This window comes from Prunus dulcis, chromosome 6 (assembly GCF_902201215.1).
Source record: "Prunus dulcis chromosome 6, ALMONDv2, whole genome shotgun sequence".
In the NCBI taxonomy this organism is placed as follows: domain Eukaryota; kingdom Viridiplantae; phylum Streptophyta; class Magnoliopsida; order Rosales; family Rosaceae; genus Prunus; species Prunus dulcis.
Window position 1 is genome coordinate 26,038,810 of NC_047655.1, and position 24,288 is coordinate 26,063,097.

The 24,288-nt window shown below is 39.4% G+C and overlaps 5 protein-coding genes across 6 annotated transcripts; 3 read left to right on the top strand and 2 right to left on the bottom strand.

Moving 5' to 3' along the window:
* Positions 1 to 1,506: 1,506 nt before the first annotated feature.
* On the top strand, positions 1,507 to 2,695 carry LOC117630087 (protein LURP-one-related 5-like). The gene is made up of 2 exons (XM_034362826.1): positions 1,507 to 1,955; positions 2,175 to 2,695. The coding sequence occupies exons 1-2, from the start codon at positions 1,671 to 1,673 to the stop codon at positions 2,574 to 2,576; spliced, it is 687 nt and encodes a 228-aa protein (XP_034218717.1). The 5' UTR covers positions 1,507 to 1,670; the 3' UTR covers positions 2,577 to 2,695.
* Positions 2,696 to 3,131: 436 nt separating this feature from the next.
* On the bottom strand, positions 3,132 to 7,486 carry LOC117630085 (ethanolamine-phosphate cytidylyltransferase). The gene is made up of 9 exons (XM_034362823.1): positions 6,863 to 7,486; positions 6,541 to 6,776; positions 6,178 to 6,359; positions 5,815 to 5,886; positions 5,279 to 5,346; positions 4,270 to 4,390; positions 3,994 to 4,059; positions 3,769 to 3,891; positions 3,132 to 3,570 (listed from the first exon to the last, which is right to left on the bottom strand). The coding sequence occupies exons 1-9, from the start codon at positions 7,207 to 7,209 to the stop codon at positions 3,499 to 3,501; spliced, it is 1,287 nt and encodes a 428-aa protein (XP_034218714.1). The 5' UTR covers positions 7,210 to 7,486; the 3' UTR covers positions 3,132 to 3,498.
* A 466-nt stretch (positions 7,487 to 7,952) lies between these two features.
* LOC117630083 lies at positions 7,953 to 12,366 on the top strand. Of its 2 annotated transcripts, XM_034362821.1 has the most exons (15): positions 7,956 to 8,311; positions 8,426 to 8,556; positions 8,648 to 8,780; positions 8,872 to 9,028; positions 9,116 to 9,194; positions 9,497 to 9,537; positions 9,613 to 9,729; positions 9,871 to 9,951; positions 10,316 to 10,378; positions 10,460 to 10,511; positions 10,670 to 10,744; positions 10,965 to 11,012; positions 11,185 to 11,220; positions 11,302 to 11,376; positions 12,022 to 12,366. In XM_034362821.1, the coding sequence occupies exons 1-15, from the start codon at positions 8,152 to 8,154 to the stop codon at positions 12,097 to 12,099; spliced, it is 1,326 nt and encodes a 441-aa protein (XP_034218712.1). In that variant the 5' UTR covers positions 7,956 to 8,151; the 3' UTR covers positions 12,100 to 12,366. The 2 variants fall into 2 exon arrangements, with proteins under 2 accessions (XP_034218713.1, XP_034218712.1); XM_034362822.1 differs by lacking the exon at positions 10,965 to 11,012 and having other exon boundaries at positions 7,953 to 8,311.
* A 183-nt stretch (positions 12,367 to 12,549) lies between these two features.
* On the bottom strand, positions 12,550 to 14,999 carry LOC117631190 (bifunctional protein FolD 1, mitochondrial). Its single transcript, XM_034364202.1, has 5 exons — positions 14,732 to 14,999; positions 14,214 to 14,530; positions 13,249 to 13,485; positions 12,987 to 13,154; positions 12,550 to 12,846 (listed from the first exon to the last, which is right to left on the bottom strand). Exons 1-5 carry the CDS (start codon positions 14,940 to 14,942, stop codon positions 12,676 to 12,678), a joined length of 1,104 nt encoding a protein of 367 aa, XP_034220093.1. The 5' UTR covers positions 14,943 to 14,999; the 3' UTR covers positions 12,550 to 12,675.
* Positions 15,000 to 20,186: 5,187 nt separating this feature from the next.
* On the top strand, positions 20,187 to 24,013 carry LOC117632263 (protein SCARECROW). The gene is made up of 2 exons (XM_034365700.1): positions 20,187 to 23,006; positions 23,406 to 24,013. The coding sequence occupies exons 1-2, from the start codon at positions 20,908 to 20,910 to the stop codon at positions 23,863 to 23,865; spliced, it is 2,559 nt and encodes an 852-aa protein (XP_034221591.1). The 5' UTR covers positions 20,187 to 20,907; the 3' UTR covers positions 23,866 to 24,013.
* The last annotated feature ends 275 nt before the right edge of the window (positions 24,014 to 24,288 follow it).

Sequence of the window (24,288 nt, forward strand, 5' to 3'; positions counted from 1 at the left end):
CCTTTGTTTGAATGGATGTCGGCTTCCAATTCAGAGGCTAGCTTTTTTTGTTATTGTTCTACACGTACATGATAAAAAAGAAAAATAAGTATATCGTGAAGAAAAATTCCAATTGAATATACCCCTTAGTTTATCGTGAAGAAAAATTAACTATTGATTTTAGAAAAGTTGTATTGTTTATTAGGAGAATGCGAACCCGCCCTTAACAAATAAGTGATTGGTTTGTGAGTGCTTTAGTGACTCAAAACCACGGCATGCACTAAGCAACTTGCTTAATTAAGAATCTCTAAAACCAACTGTATTATATTAATTGGCACTAATGGTATTGTGAAGGAGCTGGTAAACTTCTCGAAGTTACTATTTATCCATCTGTCATTCCAATTTACAATCCCCCTTGCTTAATCAAACACCACTAAGTACTTTTTTATACGTTTTTAATGGCCGATTAATCGACTAATTACATTGTGAATGATCACGACAGACCGCAAGACAACAAGAAATGTCCTGGTTTCCAAGTAAACCCACGAAAATTTCTTCTTGGGTTTGAATTAATGCTGGTCAGAGAGACATTAATTAAGCTTAATTACCAAATAGAAAATTCCCAATTGAAATATACAAATGGGAATGTTTGGACCAAAGTTTCAGTATGACGACAAATGGAGTCACATGCATGCAGGAAGTGAGCATCAGCTCATATTCTTTTTGGTGTAAATCATGCTTAGCCAGATCGATCGAGGTTTACAGTAATCATGACTTGTAAAGCAAACCAGACAGTTTGGCCCATGAGGTCATCATGCATCCATAGTCCCACTTTGTCTGCCTGGCTTTAATATGCCGGCCTTTGATCGATGCATTGCTTAGGCCCTCATGAAAACATGAAATTGATGGTGTCTGCTAATGGATTCACAAAGCCTAAAATATCAAATCATTACTTGGCCTACTCCTCGACCATGCACTTAATGTGCCTTCCAAAAGATCCAACATTACAACTAAAAAACATTCTATTAAGACTTTACGAAGAAAAAGTCTATCATAATTTACGTGATTATAATTTGACATAATATGTTATTTGACTGTCAATCACAACCGAACTATACAAGAATACTGTATATATCGTACGGAACAGGGCAGAATATAAAATTAGCAGGTAGCTAGGGTGGTAACTTGTGAGGTCAGAGAGGTCTTGTAATTTTGTATATAAAATTGGAATGCGTGTATATATAAAAAAAAATGAAATAAAAGAGAAAAGCAGGAAAACAGGCAGGTTGATAGAATAATATTAGAGCATAAAAAGCTGGGGACCTACGTAAGAATTTTGTGTTAACCACTAAGCTAGACAACAGAGAACACAAAGCTCTCCCTCTATTTTTTATCCCAAAAAAAAAAAAATTGATCACTCTCTTTGTTTACACGTACAGACGTCCTCTCATAGTATATACCAAAGGCTTCTGGCTATATATACACATATCTTTGGACCTAGCTTTATTCTTAAGTTCAGGCACAAAACCAAAGCTAATCCATTGTCGCTACTCATATTCCAAACCCAGCTATATTCCTCTCTCTCTCTCTCTCTCTCTCTCTCTCTCTCTACCAATATTCATCTCTCTCTCCCAATATTCATCTCTCTCTCGTCTCTGAGACCAACGGCTTCTGCTTTTGAACAGCTAACCATGTCTAGGATACATCCGGCTGCAGTAAATAGATACCAGGATCATGATCAAGATCATCCGCTGGAGCTTCAAGATGTTCATGATCATCGTGTGCCTCCCTCTGCGCTCACTGTGTGGAAGAGATCCAGCATGAGTTTCCAGGGGACTGACGGATTTACAGTATTCGATGACCGCGGAATATTGACTTTCCGAGTGGACAACTATTCGAGAAAAAACTGTTGTGTTAGAGGAGGGCTTGTCCTAATGGACGGAGTCGGAAGGGCCTTGCTGACCCTCAAACCCCAGGTACTTAATTATGGCCTTCCTCCTCTTTAATGTAGTAAATATCATTGTTTGTAACGGCATATACATGGTTTAGGCCAGTTAGTCAGGGCACTGAGTCCATTCATATTCGAATCCCCTTTCTCATATAGTTTAGGCTACCGTTTGTATTTAAAAAAAAAAAAAAAAAAAAGTTTATAACCGATACATGAAAGCTTAATGAATTTGATTTTGTATGAACAGATGTTGAGCATGCAAGACCAATGGAATGCATATAGAGGAGAAGATGGGTGTGGAAAGAGCCCAAAATCTAGCAGGGTGTTTGCCATGAGAAGTGGGTCTGGCCTTTTTGGCAGCAGCAACAAAAGTGAAGCAGCTGAGGTGTTCATGGGAGCTCATGCAACTGGCACCCCAGATTTCAGAATTGAGGGTTGTTTTGGGAGACGAAATTGCAAAATCAGAAGCCGCAGTGGACAATTGGTGGCCAGTGTAGCTAGAAAGAGAGTAAACAATACAGTCTTGCTTGACAATGATGTGTTCAACTTGGTGGTTCAACCAGGCTTCGACCTTGACCTTATTATGGGTTTTGTAATTATCTTGGATCGGATTTGTGGGAAGCCATTTACCCCAATTTTGTGTTCTTAATTATCTTGTGATGTACAGAAATAAACCCATGTAAACAAGATACCATCTTTTTACCCCACTGAATCTCATATTTTGTACAAGAGCCATCACTCCAATTTTCTTGTATTTAAATAAAAGTGGAAGTGTTTCAATGCCTTCTTTTGCTCTATCATCCCATTATTAATTTCCTTGATTCTTTAGCAAATTAGCAACTTCATTCAGATCAGAAGTTTTCAATGAGACAAGAAATATACATCTTGCATCATGTGAGTAGCACGTGACGAATAATCGTGAGAGAAGATACGCATACAACCGTCTCATAGGAGCCGGAATTTTCCTTGTATTTCACCCTAAGGCCAAAGGATAACCTACCACATACTCTTAATCCACAATGATCGACTTCTAAGGCACATGGCATGTTATGGTGTCGTTACAATGCAACACCACATGTCACTAATATTGCCGAAAAAATTTAAACAGGGCAAGTTTTCTGACGAAAAGAATGAAATCAAACTCAGAGAAAGATTACCTTGTTCATGTATATAGAATTTTCTTTCTTTTTTAAGAACAGCATGATAATTATATTGCATCTGTAGACATGCTAAATTTGTATTTATGTGAAAAATAGGGGGGCTGAACTTGCAAACTCTGAAAAGCTTGTCCCGTTCGACCCGCCAAACTAAGTTTTTCTCATGTTCTAGGTTCTGAATTGAATCCGAAAATAGGTTCTAAGCAACAAAACGATAGCTGCATGACAACATGACTCAGGAATAACTTGTAATCTAGAAACTGTGAACGACAGCATGTGAATATTTCGTATGGCTGAATTTCGTAAAACTGCCCAAGTGGGTCATCTGTGATGTTAGTACTATTCCGTAAAACTGCCAAAATAACAGGAGCAGCCAATAACTAGCCATGTATTTGCCTCCGAGATCGCCATCTATTAGTCACCAGAAACATAAGACTTGCCTTCATAATACTTTTTCTCACTTGCTGCCTTCTTCTCATTACGTATCTGCAGGAAGGAGAAAAAAAAAAAGGCTGAATTTTATTAGGTTTGAAGCATGTCAGAAATGCAGAAATCAAGGAATACCAACTAAAACAATAGTTATATATTTATATGCTTAAGCATATGGACAACATATAATGCTTTACGATTGGATGCAAATTTGATCAAAAGAGTATCACAAAGAAGGTCGGGTATAAAGGGGACCTGGTATGCTTCATGATTGGATACAATCCTCCTAATTATCGTGGAAGTAGTGATATCAAGGGGGCTGTCCAAAACTTTGAAGATACCCATACTGATTGGAACTTCATATGGATTGCCTTGTTCCTGCAGAAGAAAAATATGTAACTAACCAAAGCATCCCGGCACCTCCATTATTAAGCAATAGAATAATATACATCACCACGACCAACTTGTTTCACAATTTACCTTCTGAAAATTGTTATTCTCTGCTACCGTTCCATGGACAACTAAAGAGATGTTAAAGGTGGTGATCTGCAGGCAAAAAATACTATGAGCATTCTTTCAAACAAGCCAAGTTGACAAAACTGAGGAAAGTACTTCAGTAAGACAATTTATTGGTAGGTACAATTTCAATAAACATTAATGTTTACCACAAGCAAACCAGAAGAATCAAGTAGAAGAATGAAAAGTGACTAAATGCATAATGAAGCAAATTCAATACAAAGAAGAAGACAAGCTGACCACGTCTTTTGAAATTTCCCATGGAGCACCGATTATAACTTCATCCACATGCCGGCAAGCCAGAACACTCAGGCTTCTTTCGTGAAGGTTCATGATTGGACGATGTGCTCCTCTATGAGCACTGCAGTGAAATTATTAGGATGAAGGCTATCACATATAAAGCGTAGAAAGCTCGTATCTAATACAATTAAACTATTCGTACTTGGGAAAAAAAACTCACAATCAGAGGTTGCAATACTAAACAAGCTGCTATAAGATACAGAAGTTCATGAATTGGTCAGCGATATTGCTTTTCTATTTTATAGGTATGAGTTGCTTCCCAGAAATTAATATAAGTTGAGAACTTGAGAACTTAATCACAAAGAAGGTCGGGTATAAAGGGGACATGTAAAGTTCAAGAATGAAGTTGCATTTCATGAAACATCAAAATGCGAACAACGGATCATTGCAGTAAAAAAGATAGCATACACACAGGCCATGTGTAGGAAAAAAGTTAAAAATAACAAGGGTACCAACCAAAAAGATACATGAAGTAAATCAACTTTCATAAAAGACAACTGATCCTCAGCCAAGTTTTCCAAAGTGGTGACAAGGGATAAGTTTCTGTCACAGCCATTGTGCTACTCAAAACCCATTTGATGAGAAAACTAGCACAACGGAGTATAAAATGACTCACCGACTCTTTCTTTTTCACGTGAAAAAGATAACACACACACATGCGTGTGTGCTAAGAAGTTCTGTGGACATACAATGTTGGGTGGATTTTTATTTTTTATTTCTTTAATACATGCGATAGTCTCAACTACAAGCCATAGTAAATGTCGGGTGGGTTTTTAAATTCTGGTCAAACTACATATGGATCTAAAGTGGGTCCAAGTGACTAAACAGTTACAGAAACTGACAAGGGAAGGTTTTACCATTTCAAAATTGCAACAAAATGCGTAGATAGCTTAAATAAAAGAATCAAACTTGATAGCCCTTCCAGCGATAGGGAAGCAGGAGACCAAACCTGACAGTCTGATCAGTGTGTATTCCAACAAGAAGAAAATCCCCAAGCTCTCGCGCAATCCTTAAGATCTGTATGAAAAGGATGGACATGTAACCAAACAAGTAAGCTTTTTATCCCTTAATTGTTAATTGCCTACATTGAATAGTGAAGCAAATAATGGATGGTAATTAAGCTGAAGAGAAAAAGGAAAAAAGTCCATTAAAATCTAAAGCAAATTGGGAAAAATAAGAGAAACAGCTAGAAGACCATAGTAGCATGGAATATAGGATGAATAAAAAAACCAACAGGAAGTTAAGGACAGCGGTGCTGTTATAAAGTGTGTGTGTGTGTCAGAGAGAACTAAAGACAGGCTTAGTTTTATTTTGCTTTTGTTTCCCAGGTTTTTCCTTGTGTACAAAAAACGGGGGCCAGTTTGGAAATTATTGGAAATCAGATATGTAATCTGACAAGCCAAAAGATCAATATAAAATAATTTGGAAAGATATTTTAAGAAGAGAGGAGGATAAATAGCATGTGAGCAAACTCATCTGCATTACCTCCACATGTCCAGCATGGAAAAGATCAAAAGCACCATCTATATAAACTATGCGTGCGTCCGACTGAGGACCCTGCAATCAGGCATAAAACATACATTAAAAAGTGACAGAGTTCACCTCACCAGTAACATATGTGATGTAGAAATTAAGTTTTTTCTTTTCTTTTTGTTCCCCCTTGTTTAAAAGGAGACTTCATCCGAGGAATCAACGCAAGGGATTGAGTAATAAAAATTGCCCTCTGTCTGTGATGTAATATCCACAAGATATAAACTAGGATATTCATAGAAATTCAGGTAGCTAAAACAGACAAAATGCACTTATTTATTTGAAACAACCAGTAAAGAAAGTTCAGAGATTACGTACTTTCCCATTTGAGAACTGAACAATTCTTCGAGATGTTGGTAGGAAATGAGACACACGAGTTCCGCTTCCGGATCCACCATCTTCAAATTTCTGACTGTGACCATGGCTGAATTGTCTCTGCAAGGAAGAATGGTGCTGGTTCTCACTAACCGATCTCTCTCTTACACAGAGAAGCATACGACCTGTACACAGCATTACCAAAAAACAAAATTAGACTAGCAAATTCCAACTGCCCCAACAAAGGATTAACAACTGTGATTATGTAAAGAAGATTAGTATTTAATCAGCTTCTGTGCTATAATTAGACTTAAAATACGCATAGAAATAGGCATAACCGAGTGAGATGGATAGAATGAAACAAACCAACAATGTCTGTGCTGGAGACCCCTTCTGTGCGTTTGATCTGCTTGTAGCGACCAGCCTTCTTGGCAAGAGCATAAGCGTCAGTTCCATCAGGAAGAACACATGGGTCATCTCCATGAATGATATAGTCTATATTGTATTCATCAAACAGTTTCTTCATGAACTCTTCGGTTATAGCATAAGGTGCATCCGGAATAACCTCATCAACCCATTTCACAGCATTAACCATAATCATCCTACAACACAACACAAGCACAGATGCATTCACATAAACCCAATAATTACGAAGCTAATGCAGCTGATTTAAACAAAAAGCTGGTACCTTTCATCGAGAGGAGTAACAGGGGGGCCTTTGTTGACGATGATTTCAGTGTCGCTGACAACGCCGACAACCAATTGGTCGCCGAGGGCACGTGCCTGACGGAGCGCGTTGCAGTGGCCGTAGTGCATCATGTCAAAGCAGCCGTCCATGTAAACGCGGACAGGTCTGTTCTTCTTCCTCCGCCATGGAAATCCCAGAGGAAGCTGAGGGCCATGACGTTCCTGTGAGCCTAACAGAGACACCCCAAAGCCGACCCCCACCGCCACCACCACCCCTCCGACGAGGCACGTGGCTAGAAACCTCGCCCAGCTTCGAGCGTTCTCTGAGTTCCCATCTTCCAAACCCATTTCGTCGCTTCTGGATTTCACAAATCAAATCAAATGAAAGAGAGAGCTTTAGTCATCTGATTTACCCAAAATTTCTTTTCTTCTATCGAATCAGAAAACCGAAGTCGGCATTTTTTCCTTCTGATCAAAAATTGTCGGGTTCGGGGTTCCCCACACTTTTCTCGTTCTCACTCAATTTTCTCACTTTTTCTTTTTTGTGCGGCGGATGATTCTTGGGCTTGGGCTACTGTGCCACCCAAAGTTTCAATTTTAATTGGGTCAAAAACGACTCTTTTATAGGATTTTCTTAAGCCCATTTTCTGTTATGTTTAGAGCATTCAGTGGGAGGATGTATTTCTGGGGGTGTAAAGCCACTTTTACATCATCTTTACACCTCCGGAGTTTATAAATGTGATTTTTACTCCAGTGAGAAAGATGTAAATTTAAATATATATAATTGATTTCTTTTACCTTTTCTGTTGTAGGTCCCACTTTTGTTCACATTTTCTCATATTTTCTCATGTAAGTCATACCTGCAAGAGCTGTAAAAAAAGATGTATATGTGCATCTAAATTTTACATCTCATGCTAGTGATGCAAATTTACACTCGTTTACACCTCTTCATTGGGGGTGATTCTGATCACAAATAGTATATATTTAACATATATTTCATTATACACTGTTCCATTGTGGATGCCCGTATTGTTTCAGAGAAAGAGGAAAAAGAAAAAAAAAAGAAAAAAGAAAAAAGAAAAAAGAAAAAAGAAAAGCCTGCATTGGTGAGTGGAGGGTGGTGGGCGGTTGGTGGTGGCGTGGACTTGACTTTTGGTTTATTCCTTTTCAAATTCCGTTATTCCACTGTAACTCCTCTTCCTCTTCCTCCTGTTGCCGACGAATAGAAACGAGAGAGAGAGAGAGAGAGAGAGAGAGATCGCGTTGGACTGGTCTTGCTTACAAGTAACAATGGCTTCCACCGAGGGTATAGTACCAATAACCAGGGCTTTTCTGGCTTCCTACTACGACACATACCAATTCTCCCCTCTCTCAAACGACGTCGCTCGCCTTTCCTCTGAGATTCGCTCTTTCACCGCCGATTTGCTTAACAGCTCTCCGGCTGCTGAAGGTCCTTAATTTCTAAACCCTCTAATCTTATTTTTGTTAAAGTGATCATCTTCTTCTTTTTTTTGCTTGTTATTGCATATTGTTTATTGAATGAGCCAATGAGTGTGATTTGTAGGCGAGGAGAGATTATTAGTGAGTGAGGTAGAGAGTGAACCGCCCCATAAAGTTGACGAGAACATGTGGAAGAATCGAGAACATATGGAGGAGATACTGTATTTACTTGAAAAGCCTCATTGGCCTCGATCGGTAAGCTAACCTAAGTTAATCTATGCTGTTGTTGCTTCTGAAAGATCCTACCTTTTTTTTTAATTTATAATTCTTGCTTCTCTGGGCACAGCTTCAACAGCAGTTAAGTCCTGATGATGCTGAACTCGCTACTATTATCGATCGTCTCCACCAAAAGTTTCAAACCAGTTTGAAGACATTGGAGTCTTTCCAAGCTAAAAATTCTGAACGTGTCTTCAACACAGGTTCGTTGCCTCTCACTTGCCCATGTTGCGTTTCAATGACTTATTCAAAACTCTGCTTTGCTCATAATGGAATGTGGGATTCTGCCTGCAGTTATGACTTACATTCCCCAAGATTTTCGGGGAAAGCTCATCAGACAACAGAGGGAACGTTCAGAGAGGAATAAGCAAGCAGAGGTTGATGCTTTGGTTAGTTCTGGAGCATCTATACGTGATCGTTATGCTCTATTGTGGAAACAACAGATGGAGAGGTGAGCCTAGTTACTTTTCGCTTACCCAATTCGGTTAAAAGCAGCATGTCCTCCACCTTACGTTTTATTTGCTCATCACTCTTCCAGGAGGAGACTTTTAGCGCAGCTTGGTTCTGCTACTGGTGTCTACAAAACCCTGGTCAAGTACTTGGTTGGGGTTCCACAGGTATGTTCCTCTGCGCATTTGCCTGCCAATTTTTTTGGCTGGGTTGACCTACCACTCCATATGCTTGTTTGGGTCTTTATATTCACTCCTACCTCTTAACTTGATATGCTGTTCTCCTTCTAACATTCCTTTTATAGTTTTCCCATTTTGCCTAATGTGTTTATCTAGTTGGAGGGTGGTTATTTGATGTTGTTTTGATAAATTATTATTTTTAGATATATTTCAAAAGTATGATTTACTTATTCCATGTTTGAGACTGTGATAATTGGTAACTGTTCCTGCACACTTCTTTTTGGGTGCAGGTTCTACTAGATTTTATTCGCCAAATAAATGATGATGATGGGTAAGTTCTTTTGTGGGAGTAGTGTAATTTCGCTGCCTAAATAATTTAATGTCTTGTTGTATCCTTCATTAACAGGCCCATGGAAGAACAACGACAACGTTATGGACCACCTTTATACAGACTTACAACTATGGTGCTTCTTATAAGAGTCTTTATTTCACTGTCTTGGGGGCGTTTTGAGACTAGAAAATTGTGAGAATTCTTGCAATCTTTTTATCTTTGGTTGTTTTGTTCAAAATGTATTTCTATTTATCTTCTCACTGACGCTTTCTTTGGTTTCCCTTTTTTCCCCCAAATTTGCATCAACACTTATTTGTTGTATGAATTGAGCAGAAAGAAAGAAGAGGTAGCTGTATTGGAACAAGCTGCTGATGTCTACACCACTGAGTTTGAAAGGTTTATAACGTTTATCAGGTATCACTCCTATTTCTGTTTGCAATTGGGTAACTTTAAGTCGTATGTCATCTTGATGATAACGATTTTTATCACTTTCATTATAATAACTACTATTATATTAGTTTTGACGTTTCAATTTACATACCCCTTCCTTTTGCTAGGGGTTTGATTTGACTATCCTTTTGATCCCATAAAAATGTGTAGAAGTAAAATTTTACAAATTCTGGTAGCTTTCTTGTGTATATGCATGATATAATACATGCACACTTAAAACGCCAAAATAAATCTGTGTTGTCTTGCTGGGCTGCAAGCATGTCTTTCCGTTATCTTGCTGCTAGGCTGTGCTTATTCCTATATCAATTTATGTACGCATTTTTGTCAGCGAGGTCTTTGCAAATTCCCCCTTTTTTATCTCAGCAGAGGTTGCCGGTGCATTAGAAGGAAGGTCAGACGCCAGCTTTTCAAAAAATTTAACTTTACTTTTGTATTTTCATATCAAAACTTTTGTTAGTTTTTTTCTGTACAGGAATAATGATGATTACAAAGAGATAAGTGTTCCGGCTGGGAAAACTCATGAGGTTTGTTTACATATCTGCTTGTGAGACTCATTCTTTTTCCTTGTGGCTGAAGGCGATTTGTGCTCACATGCATGTGTGTGTGAATCTATTGATTCATTTCTAACAACTCTGGTTTAACAACTCAGCTAGGAATTAATGTAACTTCATTACTATTATAGGTTTCATTGTCTGTGGACGCGATAAATTCATACATTGCTTGGGATTTTTCGCTTGTGCAAGGGAAGATAAACTTGGTATTGTTCGTTAACCGTTATTGACCTTCTTTTCTTTTCTAATTACTATGTCTTTTTTCTTTGTATGTATGTAGAATATAATTGGCTACAGCTGTAATGTGCATGCTCCTGGCCGCATGATATTAATATATGTTCCAGTTGTTAAAATAGCTCGTATGCTTCTTTGTGCAAAATTTATGACAATGTAAATCCCATATTGAGATTTATGTTTGGTGGTCAGGATATTGGATTTAGTGTTGAGTATACAAATCCTTCTGGAGAAAAATCTGTAAGTTGAACTACGATGGTTCGGTTGTTAATTATACAATGTGTACTTTATTCTCCTCCTTTTCAACCTTCTATTTTCATTTGTTTTGTTTTTCCCTTTTGCTTTCTTATTCCTCTTTTTAACATAATTGTTTTCTTGCAATGACACTGGGGCATTGGTGATTATACCACAGCTCATTTTACCTTACCGACGCTTCGAGTCTGACCAAGTAAGTTTAGCATTTCTGGTTGTGTGTGGTGTTAGATTTGAAATTAAATCTCTTGACTTGTAAACTTGTAATCTTTTACAGGGAAACTTTTGCACATGCGAGGTTGGAAACTATAAACTGCTTTGGGACAATTCATATTCAAGTTTCTTTAAGAAGGTGTGCAGACATGTTTGGGATCTCCTATTTTCGGTTTCTGTTTTTGTTTTACTACACCACTTTACTTGTCATATCATGCTTGAAAACAAGTCGGCCTTTTGGGTTTTAGAGTTAAAATATAACGGTAATACAGAATTTCTTTTTATTTGCAAGTCACTGGAATTTCTCATTAAGAAGCATGCTATTTTCCTATTAGAAAAAAGACACCTTCCATGCTATTTTAAACTTCAGTTTGACGTTTGAGCCATTAAGTTGTGTTAGCTCACTTCTCATTGTCAGCAGAATTGGCCTTTTTGCATATATTCTGAGCATGTATTTTTCAGTAATTCCATGTCACTTGATATACTGGCTGCTATGTCTCCATCTTTAAAAAAGCAGCTTAAATAAGTCAGACGATGTTTGTCCTGATTCTACTTTATTATGATATGAACGAAGAGATCGAAAGCAAAATCTGACCTCTTCTCAATCTAACTAGACTTATTGTAGCTAGTAGCTAGCTACTCATATTCTGAAGGGTACTGTCATCTGACCTTTTTTCAATCTTTTTATGAACTGGTACCCTTTTCGGGCCTACGTCTATTGTACTTTGTACACCCAATATTGGAATGTTCTTACATTTATATCTTATTATTTGCTGGAATATAGGCGCTGCGCTACAAGGTAGATTGCATACCTCCAGTTGCTGAGCCAGTGGCACCCGCAGCAACTGAAGCTAAAGAATGAGCTTCTTGGCAAATTGGAATATTTTATCTTCATGCCAGATAGATGCTGTCAGTAATTTCTGTTGCGTTAAATTGTATAATGTTATTCTTTTCTCTGTTTTTTATACGTTGCATCTCCTGAGGTTGGACATCCAGATTGGTTTCTTTCATTATCAGGGCATGCGATTGATGGTACAGAATGTTGTATTATAGATCCTCTGTATATTATCTATTTACCTGACAATCAGTTATTGAAAATTTCAAGTCATCAGCGACATTTCCATGATCATCCTCAAGTTTAATTAATGCAAAGTGGCTTGATTAGCATTTCTAACCAACGCGGAGTCCCATTTGTCACATAGAAATGAAGGGATTGGGACTGAAGTACATGTAAGGAATCCAGCATTTGGCAATTGTGGAGCAACCAAAAACCCAAAAGGCCAGCGAACAAGTTTCCCAGCGAATATAGACATTGAGTGACTAAATACACGTTTAATTATTGCAAATTGTAAACGAGTTTGAAAGTCTAACAAAAGTACAGAAATCCAGTAGTTCAATAACAAGGCAAAAAACTATGCTACAATCAACAAAGTACAGGTTAAGTGAAGGCATAAACTCGCTTTGCTGAATCAAGAGTGTTTGATAGGAGCATGGCAATTGTCATGGGTCCAACTCCTCCAGGCACTGGGGTGATGGCTGATGCCACCCGCACTGCTTCTTCATAGCAAACATCCCCTGTGAGGCGGTAACCATGCTCCGAGCTGGGGTCCTGCCAGTACAGTACATACATATATATATGTGATTTAAAAGTAAAATGAAAGAATACAGCACAGTTATGTGACTACTTAATGCCATCGTTTTGTCAAATTGCCAAATTCAAAATGTTAATCAAAGGAGTCCAGTATTTACCTCAACTGGATTAGTTCCAACATCGATAACAACTGCTCCGGGCTTTAGCCAATTTCCACGGACCAGATTCGGCACTCCTGCTGCCGTGACCACAATGTCAGCTTCACAGGTGATAAGTTCTGGGTTCTTTGTGAAGGCATGTACAATGCTGACTGTTGCATGGTGCCTCTGCACAACAATTTGAAGAAAACTATGCTTGTACATTAGCATGTATGGATTGATTTTATTATTATGTCATTTTTGAACAAGAATATAATATTACCTGCAACAGCAATGATGTGGGCAATCCAACAATGTTACTTCTCCCAATCACAGTAGCTTTCCTCCCCGCTATTTCCACACCAGACCTGAGCAACATCTCAATGCAACCCTTGGGAGTGCAGGGAATGAACAAAGGCTCCCTTCCTCTCATGGCAAGATTTCCCATATTAAGTGGATGGAAGCCATCCACATCTTTCTCTGGTCTCAGCACATCCAAAACTTTTCCCTCATCCAAATGCTGTCCTAGACAGTTTGTTGTAAGTCATCCATACAACAGCAGCAAGTTCTGACATGTAATGAATCAAAACCTCAGCTATTTAGTTGCCACACAGGTGATCTAAGAGAAATTTCTATCCACTAGAGTGTTCATGGCTTAGGTCTCTCAGGTCTTGGGTTTGTGGTGGGGTTGTTCTTATCAATTCAACTGTGTCGGTTTGCAATCTCACAAGCCTGAAAACAAAACTATGGGCCAGCAAACCTAAAGTCACCCGAACTATGAGATTGTTGGACTAACACAATCCAGATACCGTTTTGCCCAAAATGGGCAGAGATTTTTAAGGAAACAATTCCAAATCGAAATGTGCAGCAGGAAAATTCCAATTTAAAACCCTAATCACATGGATCTTTAGACAAAAAAGTTCAGGAAGCTTCCAGTTTGTGGGTGCTTATGGGAGAAATCCAAGTTAAGGAAGATTTCTAAAATAGGGGCATTTCCTTGAGTGAGGTTGATTCAGTTAAAGTGAGTACTACCAAGTATATAAATTTGTTTCATCATTCTTAACTAAATGATATCTGTAGTTGATCAACTGTCTTTAAGGATCAAAGCATTTTGAAAATACAATTGTATAACTTCAATTCTAATCTAGTTCTATTTGCATCCTGCACTTTCAGAACAGCATATGCGTAAAATTAAAGGTTAAAAAAAAAAAAAAAAAAAAAAAGTATTGGCACAGATTAAGAAATTACTTGTGGTAGAGGAAGTTGCACGAGAATACCGTGAACAGAGGGATCCGCATCAAAACTAGACAAAGCGCCAAGAAGTTGATCTTTTGTGCAATCTTCAGGCAGCTGAGCAACCATGGACTTAATCCCAACTTCTGCACAAGCCATCATCTTGTTACGGACATAAGTCTGAGAGTCCCTTCTATAACCCACCACAATCACCGCCAACCCAGGCACCATTCCAATGCCCTCTTTCATCCTCCTCACCTCACTGCCTATTCTTGTCTTAATTTCATCCGCAATAAACTTCCCATCAATAACAGTAGCTGTCTGCTCGTTAGCTGTGGTGGTGAACCAAAACGAATACTTTAACGCAAATCAAATTGTTAAAAGCTGGGTTTCGCTCACACCATCCAATACCACTTAATTTACACACAACAAAGATTTGAACTTTTAATACTTAAGACCATAAGAAAGCAAATCAAAAGCAGAAAAAAACAGAGTAAAGCTAAGCAGCAGAGATGGGCAAGCGGGAAACTTACAGGAACTTATAGGGGAAGAGAAACAAGAGTGTGCAGGGCAGGGAGCCCAATCATCAGGTATGTCTAGAGAGACAAGAGGAGGAGAGATTACAATTGGGCGGCCATCGTCGTTTCTTAAGGTGTTATGGGCGCTTCTGCAGCAGCCTCTGCTTCCTGATGGAACTCTGAATCTCAGTCCATTCCGCCATGGCAATGCCACTCTCAGAATCATTTTATTACGCTGACGCTACTGCTTCGGCTGTCCCTTGCCCCCCTTGCTTCTATTTCATTTGCGTCTTTCTCCTCTCGACCCTTTACATCACAGCATTACTTATCTACAGAAAACAGAGGGCCCAATTCACTTCCAGGTGAAACCATAAGGCCCCAATCACACACCAGGTAAACTATGTCCTGCTCAAAAAGCCCATGCCCTACAGTATGGATGGGATTTAGCCCAGCTCATTAGTCCATCTACGAAGCCCGACATTCCTAACAGCTGGGTTGGGTATACTCTGTTTTTAGGCTCAACCTGCCTGAGGATAGGCCCATTTGGCCTGCCCCCCCTTCCTTTTGTATTTTTCCGACGATCGTCTTCCTTCAAAATATTTCCTCATTCTTGTCGTGTGGACAAAAGGGCTCCACATGTTCGTCTATGAGTGCTCGATGAGCACTAACACGAACATATGAAGCCTGCCACAAGAATATGAACAAACATTAATGCTTTGCATGCTGGAATTCATTGCATCATTAAAGAATATGAAGCCCGATATAATGTATCTTTTCCCCTAATGATGTAATGGAGTGTCAAAATATTTGGCAGGAAGGAAAAGTTGAAATGAATTCATGAACATACGATATGAGATGGCTTGTTTTAACATGCCCAATAATTTTCTTCCCAAGCACACGAGGAAGAAAGAAAGAAAGAAAAAAGACAAAGACAAAAATGGAAGAAGAAAAAAGGAACAAAAAAACAACAATAGAACAGTGTGTGTGCATGGGTCGACAGTGAGAATCTCCATTGAGGGAAACATTGGAGATATTCTTGTGGAATCACTCGCATGTAATTTTCCTCTCTTTCAATTAATTGAAGCCAAAAAAAAGGTGTGTATCATAATTTGCATGGATCAGTATGCCCACATCACAAATCAAATCAAATCGAAAATTTTATAATTAAAAAAATCTGAAATTTCGATTTGGATTGGGTGGGCATGCATGATTGTGTGCTGTTCTAGATGAATTATGAACATTTGCTAAGACGAAGAGCAGCAAGTTTTGGCCTATGCTGTCAGCCCCTTCCTAAATTTGATTTTAAATTTTTAAATGGATGCATTTGTTGTGTTGTTAAGCCTCGAATGTTTGGTACAACTTGGTGCGTCTTTTTCCTATCAAATGCAGATTATCGCTTCTGCATCAATATTTTTTTAACGCAATGTGCATGCATTCTTCTATGCTCAAGTTCAATTGCATGTGACCTGCCTCAATTTTGATCAATCGCTTTAACATGACAATAAGACTTATCGACACCGTCCCCTCTCACGATACCTAACAATGTTACACGTGTATATATGTGTATGTGTACGCACACGTGCGATGGTTGGATTATGAGTGCAAACGAGTGGAAATGCTCATATGTTGAGTAGTGATGTATGGGATTCAAGTGCATGTGCTATTAGTTTGAATAAGCAATGTACTCGTCCAATGATGTGATTATAATGTACTGAATCGCGGAAGAAAAATTGCTAATAAAATTTACCTAAATCGACATGGGTTTGCTGAAAGAATTCCATTTTGACGGCCTACTACATGGTTCAAAGTTGGAATGAAAAGTCGTAGGTCATCAACAATGGTGAGTTTTATCCAAAATGTGTCTTTTCAATATTGCCAAGAATGCTTATTGGGTAATTATTATTGGAATCAGCAGCTGAGTGAGATGTTTGATGTGGTTATAAATTACAGCGTTCATACACCAAAAGCTGAATGCATCAAAGTCTACACTGTGGGGTAGATTTTAGGGCACATCACATGTTACCTCCAACAAAAGGTTTTTGTTGTCATCTTTGCAATTATGTACACAAATCAAATCAGAATGAAAAAATTACTACCTTAATTTCACTCGTTTATGATTAAAGTTTTGAGTTTAGTGACATCAAGTTGGACTTGGATAAATAGGAATTTGGAATTGGAGAAAGAGTTTTATGCAACGGGGACAACACTTTTTGCTATTCCCAATCAATAATGCAATGACACGAGAGATAACTTTTACAAGTGTCATTATGTATTATTGATTGATGATGACAAAACAGTACTATCCCTGTTACAAGTAAGTTTTTCTGCTGGAATTGAGTTTGGAACCTTGTGTGCAGAACAATGTTGCTATATTTGAAAATTCAAACAGAACAAAAATCAAATAAGACCAAAAATCATCAAAGTATGTGAGAATGGAATTACCAAATGGACCCAAATTACCCAGATGGAATTCTGCCCTACCTCTCTGTCTTTTACCCTAATGTATTATGCCATGTCATTCTCATGACTGTACGTACATTCACAAAAAAATAAATGATGTACTAAAAATCTTTGTACAAATAGCACTTTCAAGATTTCGATTCTTTAGTTACTGCTGCTTGTTTTGATATCTTCCAAATTTTCAAAATTATATATGAATAATAATAATCAAATTATGGAAAAAAAAAAAAAACGTTGCGAATAATATTCAGAATGGTACTGGGAAGAACCCACATTAGGTTAGGGTTGAATGATGCTGAGGGGGGGCCCAGAGTCTCAAAGTGCCGTACTGTCATACTGTCACAGAACAATATTATTACATTTTTCTGTGCTGATATGATATGAAAGGAAAAGAAGCTAAAGAAACAAACAAGAACAGAAACTTAGACAATGAGACATGCATGGCGATGGTGGTGCTGTAAAAAGAAAAAAACAAGAAAAAGGTGAAAAGGGAAAGTGAAAAAAAAAAAAAAAAAAAAGGCTGAGCAATGGAAATTCAGAAAGTGGTCGAGAGATCTTGGCATTTCAAAAATTCAACTGACTCTGTGTTTGGTTCTGCAATAGGGGTGGGTGGTGATGCGTCTCTTTTTCACGTGTTGAAGTTTGCGATTCAATGGCTTTGTCAGTGAGAATTCAGAGAGAGAAAAAGGACGAGAGAGAGAGAGAGAGAACGACGGTCCAAAAGACGAATAACTTTTTACATGCACACCATAAAATCTACTTACTTCACTGCTTCCATCTGTTAGAAAATTACAGTAAAGTAGGTTTAATCTTCTTTTTTTCTCTCTCTCTCTCTCTCTTTATATATTTTAGTTCAAACAAGTCAGCCTACTTTTTGGTAGTATAACGTGCTGCTTTTTGTTCATTTCTGTTTTGGTTTCTCTCTCTCTTCCAGTTCTCAAAAAATTTTTGTTAAGTCTAAAGGTGGAAGATCTGCCATCAACGAATTCACTCAAATTATAATATATATATATATATATATTACTTAGTCGGTAATGCTAAACTCGTAACACCATGCGATAAAATGTTAGCATGTCGTGTGAGTTTAACGTACAACTCCTATCTAATTAGACAAGTGACCGTCTGTGCATGGGATGGGAGAATCAAACAAGGACAAAGTTACTGCTAATTAAGCTTGGTCAAACTAAGTAAAAAAGTAAAAAGTAAAAAAGCTATAAATATATACTATACAATAAAATAAGAGCAAGAGGAAAAAGTTGATGTGGAAAATGCAGTTGAAAGCAAAATGTCAAACACTAGGCTTCAATTTCCATGAACTGAGGTTTGACAGCTACTTCTCTTCGTGGCTCGGTCACGAGGAGGAGCCTCCAATATTTTTTATTATTATTGAGATCTGCCTTTCTATATTAATTACCTCAAACCCTAGTAGTAGAACAGTTGGGAGGAAGGGCCTAAATGTCAAAATATTTAGACTAATTGTAATTTATATGATTTAATCAAGCTAGTTTACAATATCAACGCAGCAATTTTCCTTGCTGTTAACGAAGCAGCAATACAAAAATATTACTTTTAGGCCCCCGGCCTTGGAATGAGCATGACATGTTTTACTCGGTAATCTAATTCTCTAAATCTAATTAGAGAGTAATTAATTGACTAGGGTAGCAACGTTTTCCCATGCGAATATTGAAATGTCAAACACACTGGTGCTGGAATTACGCGTCCTTTTCTTGAACCAAAAGTAAATTCCAAAATGATTAACGATTTAATTAAGTTGTACTGTATCGTAATTAATTAAACAAGACAGTGCCTGATCAGACATTTTTCATCTGGCGGAAGGAACGACAACAACAAATGTATGTCACAATTATGTCTTTATGTTTTCATATTGCCACTTATGAAATGAACCTTGTAACACTTTCGTTACTGTGAACTTTGTAAACCATTTTGTCACCAGGAAATTTGGCAACATGCAAATGTACGATGGTTGTCTTGTCTCTCCAGTTTGTCATGACTCATCGTGACGTGGCAAAATATATAGCAAATCTCCTTTTTTTTTTTTTTTTTTATAATTATTTATAAATAATAATAATAATTTTAATGGCGGGTCTTTCTTCTTTTTTCCTGTAAAGTTCAAGTTCAATGATTAATTAGCTTAATCACATGATTCACATAAATAATATGTTTAATTAAGAAATTTCTGTATCATATGGCTAGCTAGGGTTTATAAGGTAAGTTAGTATCAAATCTGTTTATAAGGTAAGTTAGTATCAAATCTGCTTATAAGGTAAGTTAGTATCAAATCTGTTTATAAGGCAAGTTAGTATCAAATTTGTTTACAAGGTAAGTTAGTGTTTCTGGAAGGGTTAAAAATGTTTTTGATAACATTTAGCAAAAAAGTTTAGAAGTGCTTATAGGTCATATAAGAGTTTTTTTTATAAGCACTTGTTGTGTGCTTCTTCAGGAAGCACTCCCAAATGCTTTTCCAAGAAGACTGATTTTTTTAATGAAAATTCAAAATTTTTATAATAAAAGCCCTTTTATTAGAAACACTTATAAACAAAAGTACTTTATAGAGAAGTAGTCCCAAACGAGCTTGTAATTTTAGGCTCAACTGTGATTGAAAGTTCGACCAAATTTAAGAGGGATTGCTGTTGCAGACCCTGCAGTGGCAGTGCCCAAAATTGGTAAAAATTTGAGGTGATAATTTCATGGAAACTAAATGCTCTCATAAAGTTGATGAAAGAAAGGGGTTGACACGTTTAATTTGTGGCAGGTGGATAATTAAATGAAGATATTAAATAAGGTAATTAGATTAACTTGTAGCGCTAGGGTTTTTGTCTTGTGATTGTGCCCAGTAACAATAAGGTTGAAGAACTCTCCCAGAGACATCAATGCACATCATAGTAATGGTCGTTCCCAAATCCGAACATGAATGAAAACGTCAAACACTTAAAGACGAACCACACAGAAACTCCATTACTCCCAATCTCCCACTCAGAAGCCACAGCTAAGCCCACACCCTTAAACCTTTTTTGGACGAGAGCGTTATTCTAAACTATCCTAATGTATAGTCTTCGAGACGAGGTTCGAACTCGGATACAAAGGTAACGACACTACCTATTTGCATTCTCGTTTGTTTGTTTGTTTCCATCGCTAGCCTAGCTTTGTTTCCCATTAAACCATTAAATAAACCAAAGGCCAAGAAGAGTTTAAATTAAGTTTTCAAATTCATCCATCCATAAGCAGACGTTTAGCTAATCGCCACTCCCATTTTCCCAGCACGAGCAAAACCTCTCATCTGCAATTTTTATTTTTATTTTCTTCTCGGTTATGAAAAAACCCAGATGCATCCAAAAGACATAGCTACGGCGGACTTATATTAATTAAATCAGAAAACAGAGAATAATAAAGGGTAGCTTAATTTAGCACTTGGGAGCTCGTGTTGGGTTGAGACTTGAGCAAGAGAGAGAGAGAGAGAGAGAGAGAGAAACAGACTGAGAGAGAAGAAGGAATCCCAAAGCTGCTGTCCCAATCTTTACACCGTTATCTGTTTGGGATATTGCAACCCCCCATCTTCTTCCTTTGCATTTCTGTTGAGCTGAGATCCCATTTCATTATTTCTTCTATGAAGAAGAGCAAAAAATATCAAACACCTTCTTCTACTCTCTTTGTCCCAGTCATATTTAGTACCAGCTGCAGGTCCTCCAGGATCTCCATCAATCTTCTTCAACATGGCTGCTTGTGCTTTGCTCGGTGATCACAATGGAGAGCATATAAGCGGCAATGGCAGCAGCAACAACAACAGCCATGGCGGAGGAAGCCCATCTTGTCCGATGACAAGCACCACAAACTCCAACAGCCAAGGCAGCAGCGTAGAGCAGCAACCACCTCGCCAGCACCAAAACCAACAGCAGCATCAGCGACAGTCGACAGAGGGATCGAAAATGGTGAGAAAGAGAATGGCTTGTGAGATTGAAGTTCAAAACTACCCAACAAGCAGAAACACAAGTGCTTCTGATTATATGAGGCTTTCCCGTCGGAGCAGCAGCATTATTAATAATAATCCAAATCCAAATCCAAATGCGACCAAAGTGAATAATAATTCTATGGTTTATCCCAACTACTCCACTATGCTGTTACCAGTACCATCTTCCACAAATTTGACAACTTTGACGTCAGCTGGTGGGGCTTTATCACCTGCTTCTGCCTCTGCTTCTTCCGCTGCTGCTTCTGCTGCCAACTGGGGTCCTATTGACCCACTGTCACTTCATCCCCATCATCAATCAGGAGCACTTCCTTCTCATCAGCTTCAGCTTCAGCCCAAGACCCTCACCCCTGCCGTTTGTGGGTTTTCAGGTCTGCCTTTGTTCCCACCCGAAAAGACTCCTCCTTCGAATCAAAGTACTGCAACTCCATCCTCCATATCCATATCCATGGAAGACAGCTCCTCCGCCACGGCGTGGATCGACGGCATCATCAAGGACCTCATCCACAGCTCCACCAACGTCTCCATCCCTCAGCTCATCCACAACGTCAGAGAGATCATCTTCCCTTGCAACCCCAACCTCGCTTCTCTCCTCGAGTACAGGCTCCGCTCCATATCCGAGCCTCCTCCACCTCCTCCTCCCATCCCGAACTTTAACCCCGCCACAGTACCAGAGCTCAGGAGAAGAAGAGAAACCTTACAGCTTCAGCAGCAACAAAACCAACATCATCATCATCATCATCAAGGTCCTGGGGCTCTCAAGCTCAATCTCGACTCGGCTGCCCTACATGACGTCGCCATATTCACGAACCCAACAACAGTTGAGACTGCTTCTATTGCTACCCACGTGATGAACAGCAATGATTTGTACTTGCACTCATGGACAGGAGGTGGAGGAGGAGCTGGTCCTACCCCTATCACCTGTAGCCAAACAAACCCTCACCACCCAAACTCTCCTTTCAATCAGGCAATTCATCATACACAAGATAAGCAACTAGAAAACTCTTCATCCTCATCCCCTGCGGCCGAGTCCACAACACCCACCGCTGCACCCGCCACCACAACTACAGCCACAACAAACCCCACTCCACCGCCAACAACACCATCGGCGGCAGTGTCCCTAATCAGAGAGAGAAAAGAAGAGATGCGGCAGCAAAAGCGAGACGAAGAAGGCCTACATCTCCTCACCCTCCTCCTCCAATGCGCCGAGGCCGTCTCGGCAGACAACTTCGACGAAGCCACCAAAATCCTCTTCGAAATCTCCGAGCTCTCCACCCCATTCGGCACCTCCGCCCAGCGCGTCGCCGCCTACTTCTCGGAAGCCATGTCTGCGCGCCTCGTCAGCTCCTGCCTCGGAATCTATGCGTCCCTCCCTCCCTCCTACGTCCCAATCAGCCACACCCAGAAAATGGTCTCCGCCTTCCAAGTCTTCAACGGCATCAGCCCCTTCGTCAAGTTCTCTCACTTCACCGCCAATCAGGCGATCCAGGAAGCGTTCGAGAGAGAGGAGAGGGTGCACATAGTAGATCTCGACATCATGCAGGGCCTCCAATGGCCTGGGCTTTTCCACATCCTGGCTTCAAGGCCAGGTGGGCCCCCCTACGTGAGGCTTACCGGGCTCGGGACCTCCATGGAGGCGTTGGAGGCCACCGGGAAGCGTCTGTCTGACTTCGCTGATAAATTAGGGCTTCCGTTCGAGTTTTTTCCTGTGGCAGAGAAAGTGGGGAGTTTGGACCCGGAGAGGTTGAACATCAGCAAGAGAGAAGCTGTGGCGGTGCATTGGTTGCAGCATTCGCTTTACGATGTCACTGGTTCCGATTCCAATACGCTCTGGCTTTTGCAGAGGTAACGTCTTTCTCCATCTCTTCATCCATTTGATTCTTAAAATATGATGAAGAAAAAAAATCAAACTGGGTTTCTTTTGCTTTGCACTTTTTGGTGTCTTTGATCGATGTTGCTAATCAAAGTATCAAACTTTATGAAGCTACCGCTGACCATGTGTTAAACAAATAATGTTTTACTGCACCATGCCACCATGCCACCATGCCACTACGACCTATATCTATCTATTTATCTATACTGCAACCTATAAAAAGCTGCCCTCAATCCTTTTGCACGTATTGTTGGTCGTAACATTATGGGAAAGATGCAAAATTTAATTTTGATTTGATACTTGAACGTAGATGCTTTATTGTATACTAATTGGGTTTTGATTGTTGCATGTGTTTGGGGATGTTGATTCAGATTGGCACCAAAAGTAGTGACGGTGGTGGAACAAGACTTGAGCCACGCGGGCTCCTTCTTGGGGCGGTTTGTTGAGGCCATACACTACTACTCCGCCCTGTTCGACTCTCTCGGAGCGAGCTACGGGGAGGAGAGCGAGGAGAGGCACGTGGTCGAGCAGCAGCTGCTCTCGAGAGAGATCCGGAACGTGCTGGCGGTCGGAGGGCCGTCGAGGAGCGGAGAGGTGAAGTTCCACAACTGGAGAGAGAAGTTTCAGCAAAGTGGGTTCAGAGGGATATCTCTGGCTGGAAATGCAGCAACACAAGCCACATTGCTGCTTGGGATGTTTCCTTCTGATGGGTACACTTTGGTGGAGGACAATGGCACTCTCAAGCTTGGTTGGAAGGACCTTTGCTTGCTCACTGCTTCTGCCTGGAGGCCTCCCTTCCATGCAACCACCAACCCCAACCTTCACTATTGAATGAGAGCTTTTGCTTTTATGGAGATGTATGTATAATTAAATGAGTGTTTGAAGGTGGTAGCTTAGGCGGTTCATGAGTTTGAATGTATTATCTTGTTAAATGCTTAATTACCATCATTATGCAGTTTAATTATTTTTTTATTTGAGATCTCTTGGTTTGGGAGTTTTGGAAGAAATTTGGTTCTGGTATTTGGGCTTGATCCAGGCTATTTATGGGCTCCAAACCCTAGAAAACCCAACGGGAAACCCGGAAAGTAGCAGGCCGAAGCATAACACAAGCCACATTTTCCTTTAGGTTCAAAAGAGGCCTGAGGGCTGGAGAGAACGGGAAGATGGTAACCACTTTGATCCAATTGTAAAGAGATAGGTCTTTAAATGAGGCCCTCACTTTAGAATTCTACTAGGAAGATGACAATTGACAAG

Excerpts from the sequence above, each read along its gene's own strand:
- LOC117630085 (XM_034362823.1), bottom strand. The coding sequence starts at position 7,209 with ATGGGTTTGGAAGATGGGAACTCAGAGAACGCTCGAAGCTGGGCGAGG. Across the intron at positions 6,777-6,862 it reads GTTACTCCTCTCGATGAAAG|GATGATTATGGTTAATGCTG; the intron begins GTACCAGCTTTT and ends GTTGTGTTGTAG. Across the intron at positions 4,391-5,278 it reads CACACTGATCAGACTGTCAG|TGCTCATAGAGGAGCACATC; the intron begins GTTTGGTCTCCT and ends ATTTCACTGCAG.
- LOC117630087 (XM_034362826.1), top strand. The coding sequence starts at position 1,671 with ATGTCTAGGATACATCCGGCTGCAGTAAATAGATACCAGGATCATGAT. Across the intron at positions 1,956-2,174 it reads TGCTGACCCTCAAACCCCAG|ATGTTGAGCATGCAAGACCA; the intron begins GTACTTAATTAT and ends TTGTATGAACAG.
- LOC117631190 (XM_034364202.1), bottom strand. The coding sequence starts at position 14,942 with ATGATTCTGAGAGTGGCATTGCCATGGCGGAATGGACTGAGATTCAGA. Across the intron at positions 13,486-14,213 it reads TGCAACTTCCTCTACCACAA|CATTTGGATGAGGGAAAAGT; the intron begins GTAATTTCTTAA and ends TGTCTAGGACAG. Across the intron at positions 12,847-12,986 it reads TTGGAACTAATCCAGTTGAG|GACCCCAGCTCGGAGCATGG; the intron begins GTAAATACTGGA and ends CTGTACTGGCAG.
- LOC117630083 (XM_034362821.1), top strand. The coding sequence starts at position 8,152 with ATGGCTTCCACCGAGGGTATAGTACCAATAACCAGGGCTTTTCTGGCT. Across the intron at positions 9,029-9,115 it reads TGGAAACAACAGATGGAGAG|GAGGAGACTTTTAGCGCAGC; the intron begins GTGAGCCTAGTT and ends TCACTCTTCCAG. Across the intron at positions 11,221-11,301 it reads GACGCTTCGAGTCTGACCAA|GGAAACTTTTGCACATGCGA; the intron begins GTAAGTTTAGCA and ends AATCTTTTACAG.
- LOC117632263 (XM_034365700.1), top strand. The coding sequence starts at position 20,908 with ATGGCTGCTTGTGCTTTGCTCGGTGATCACAATGGAGAGCATATAAGC. Across the intron at positions 23,007-23,405 it reads ACGCTCTGGCTTTTGCAGAG|ATTGGCACCAAAAGTAGTGA; the intron begins GTAACGTCTTTC and ends ATGTTGATTCAG.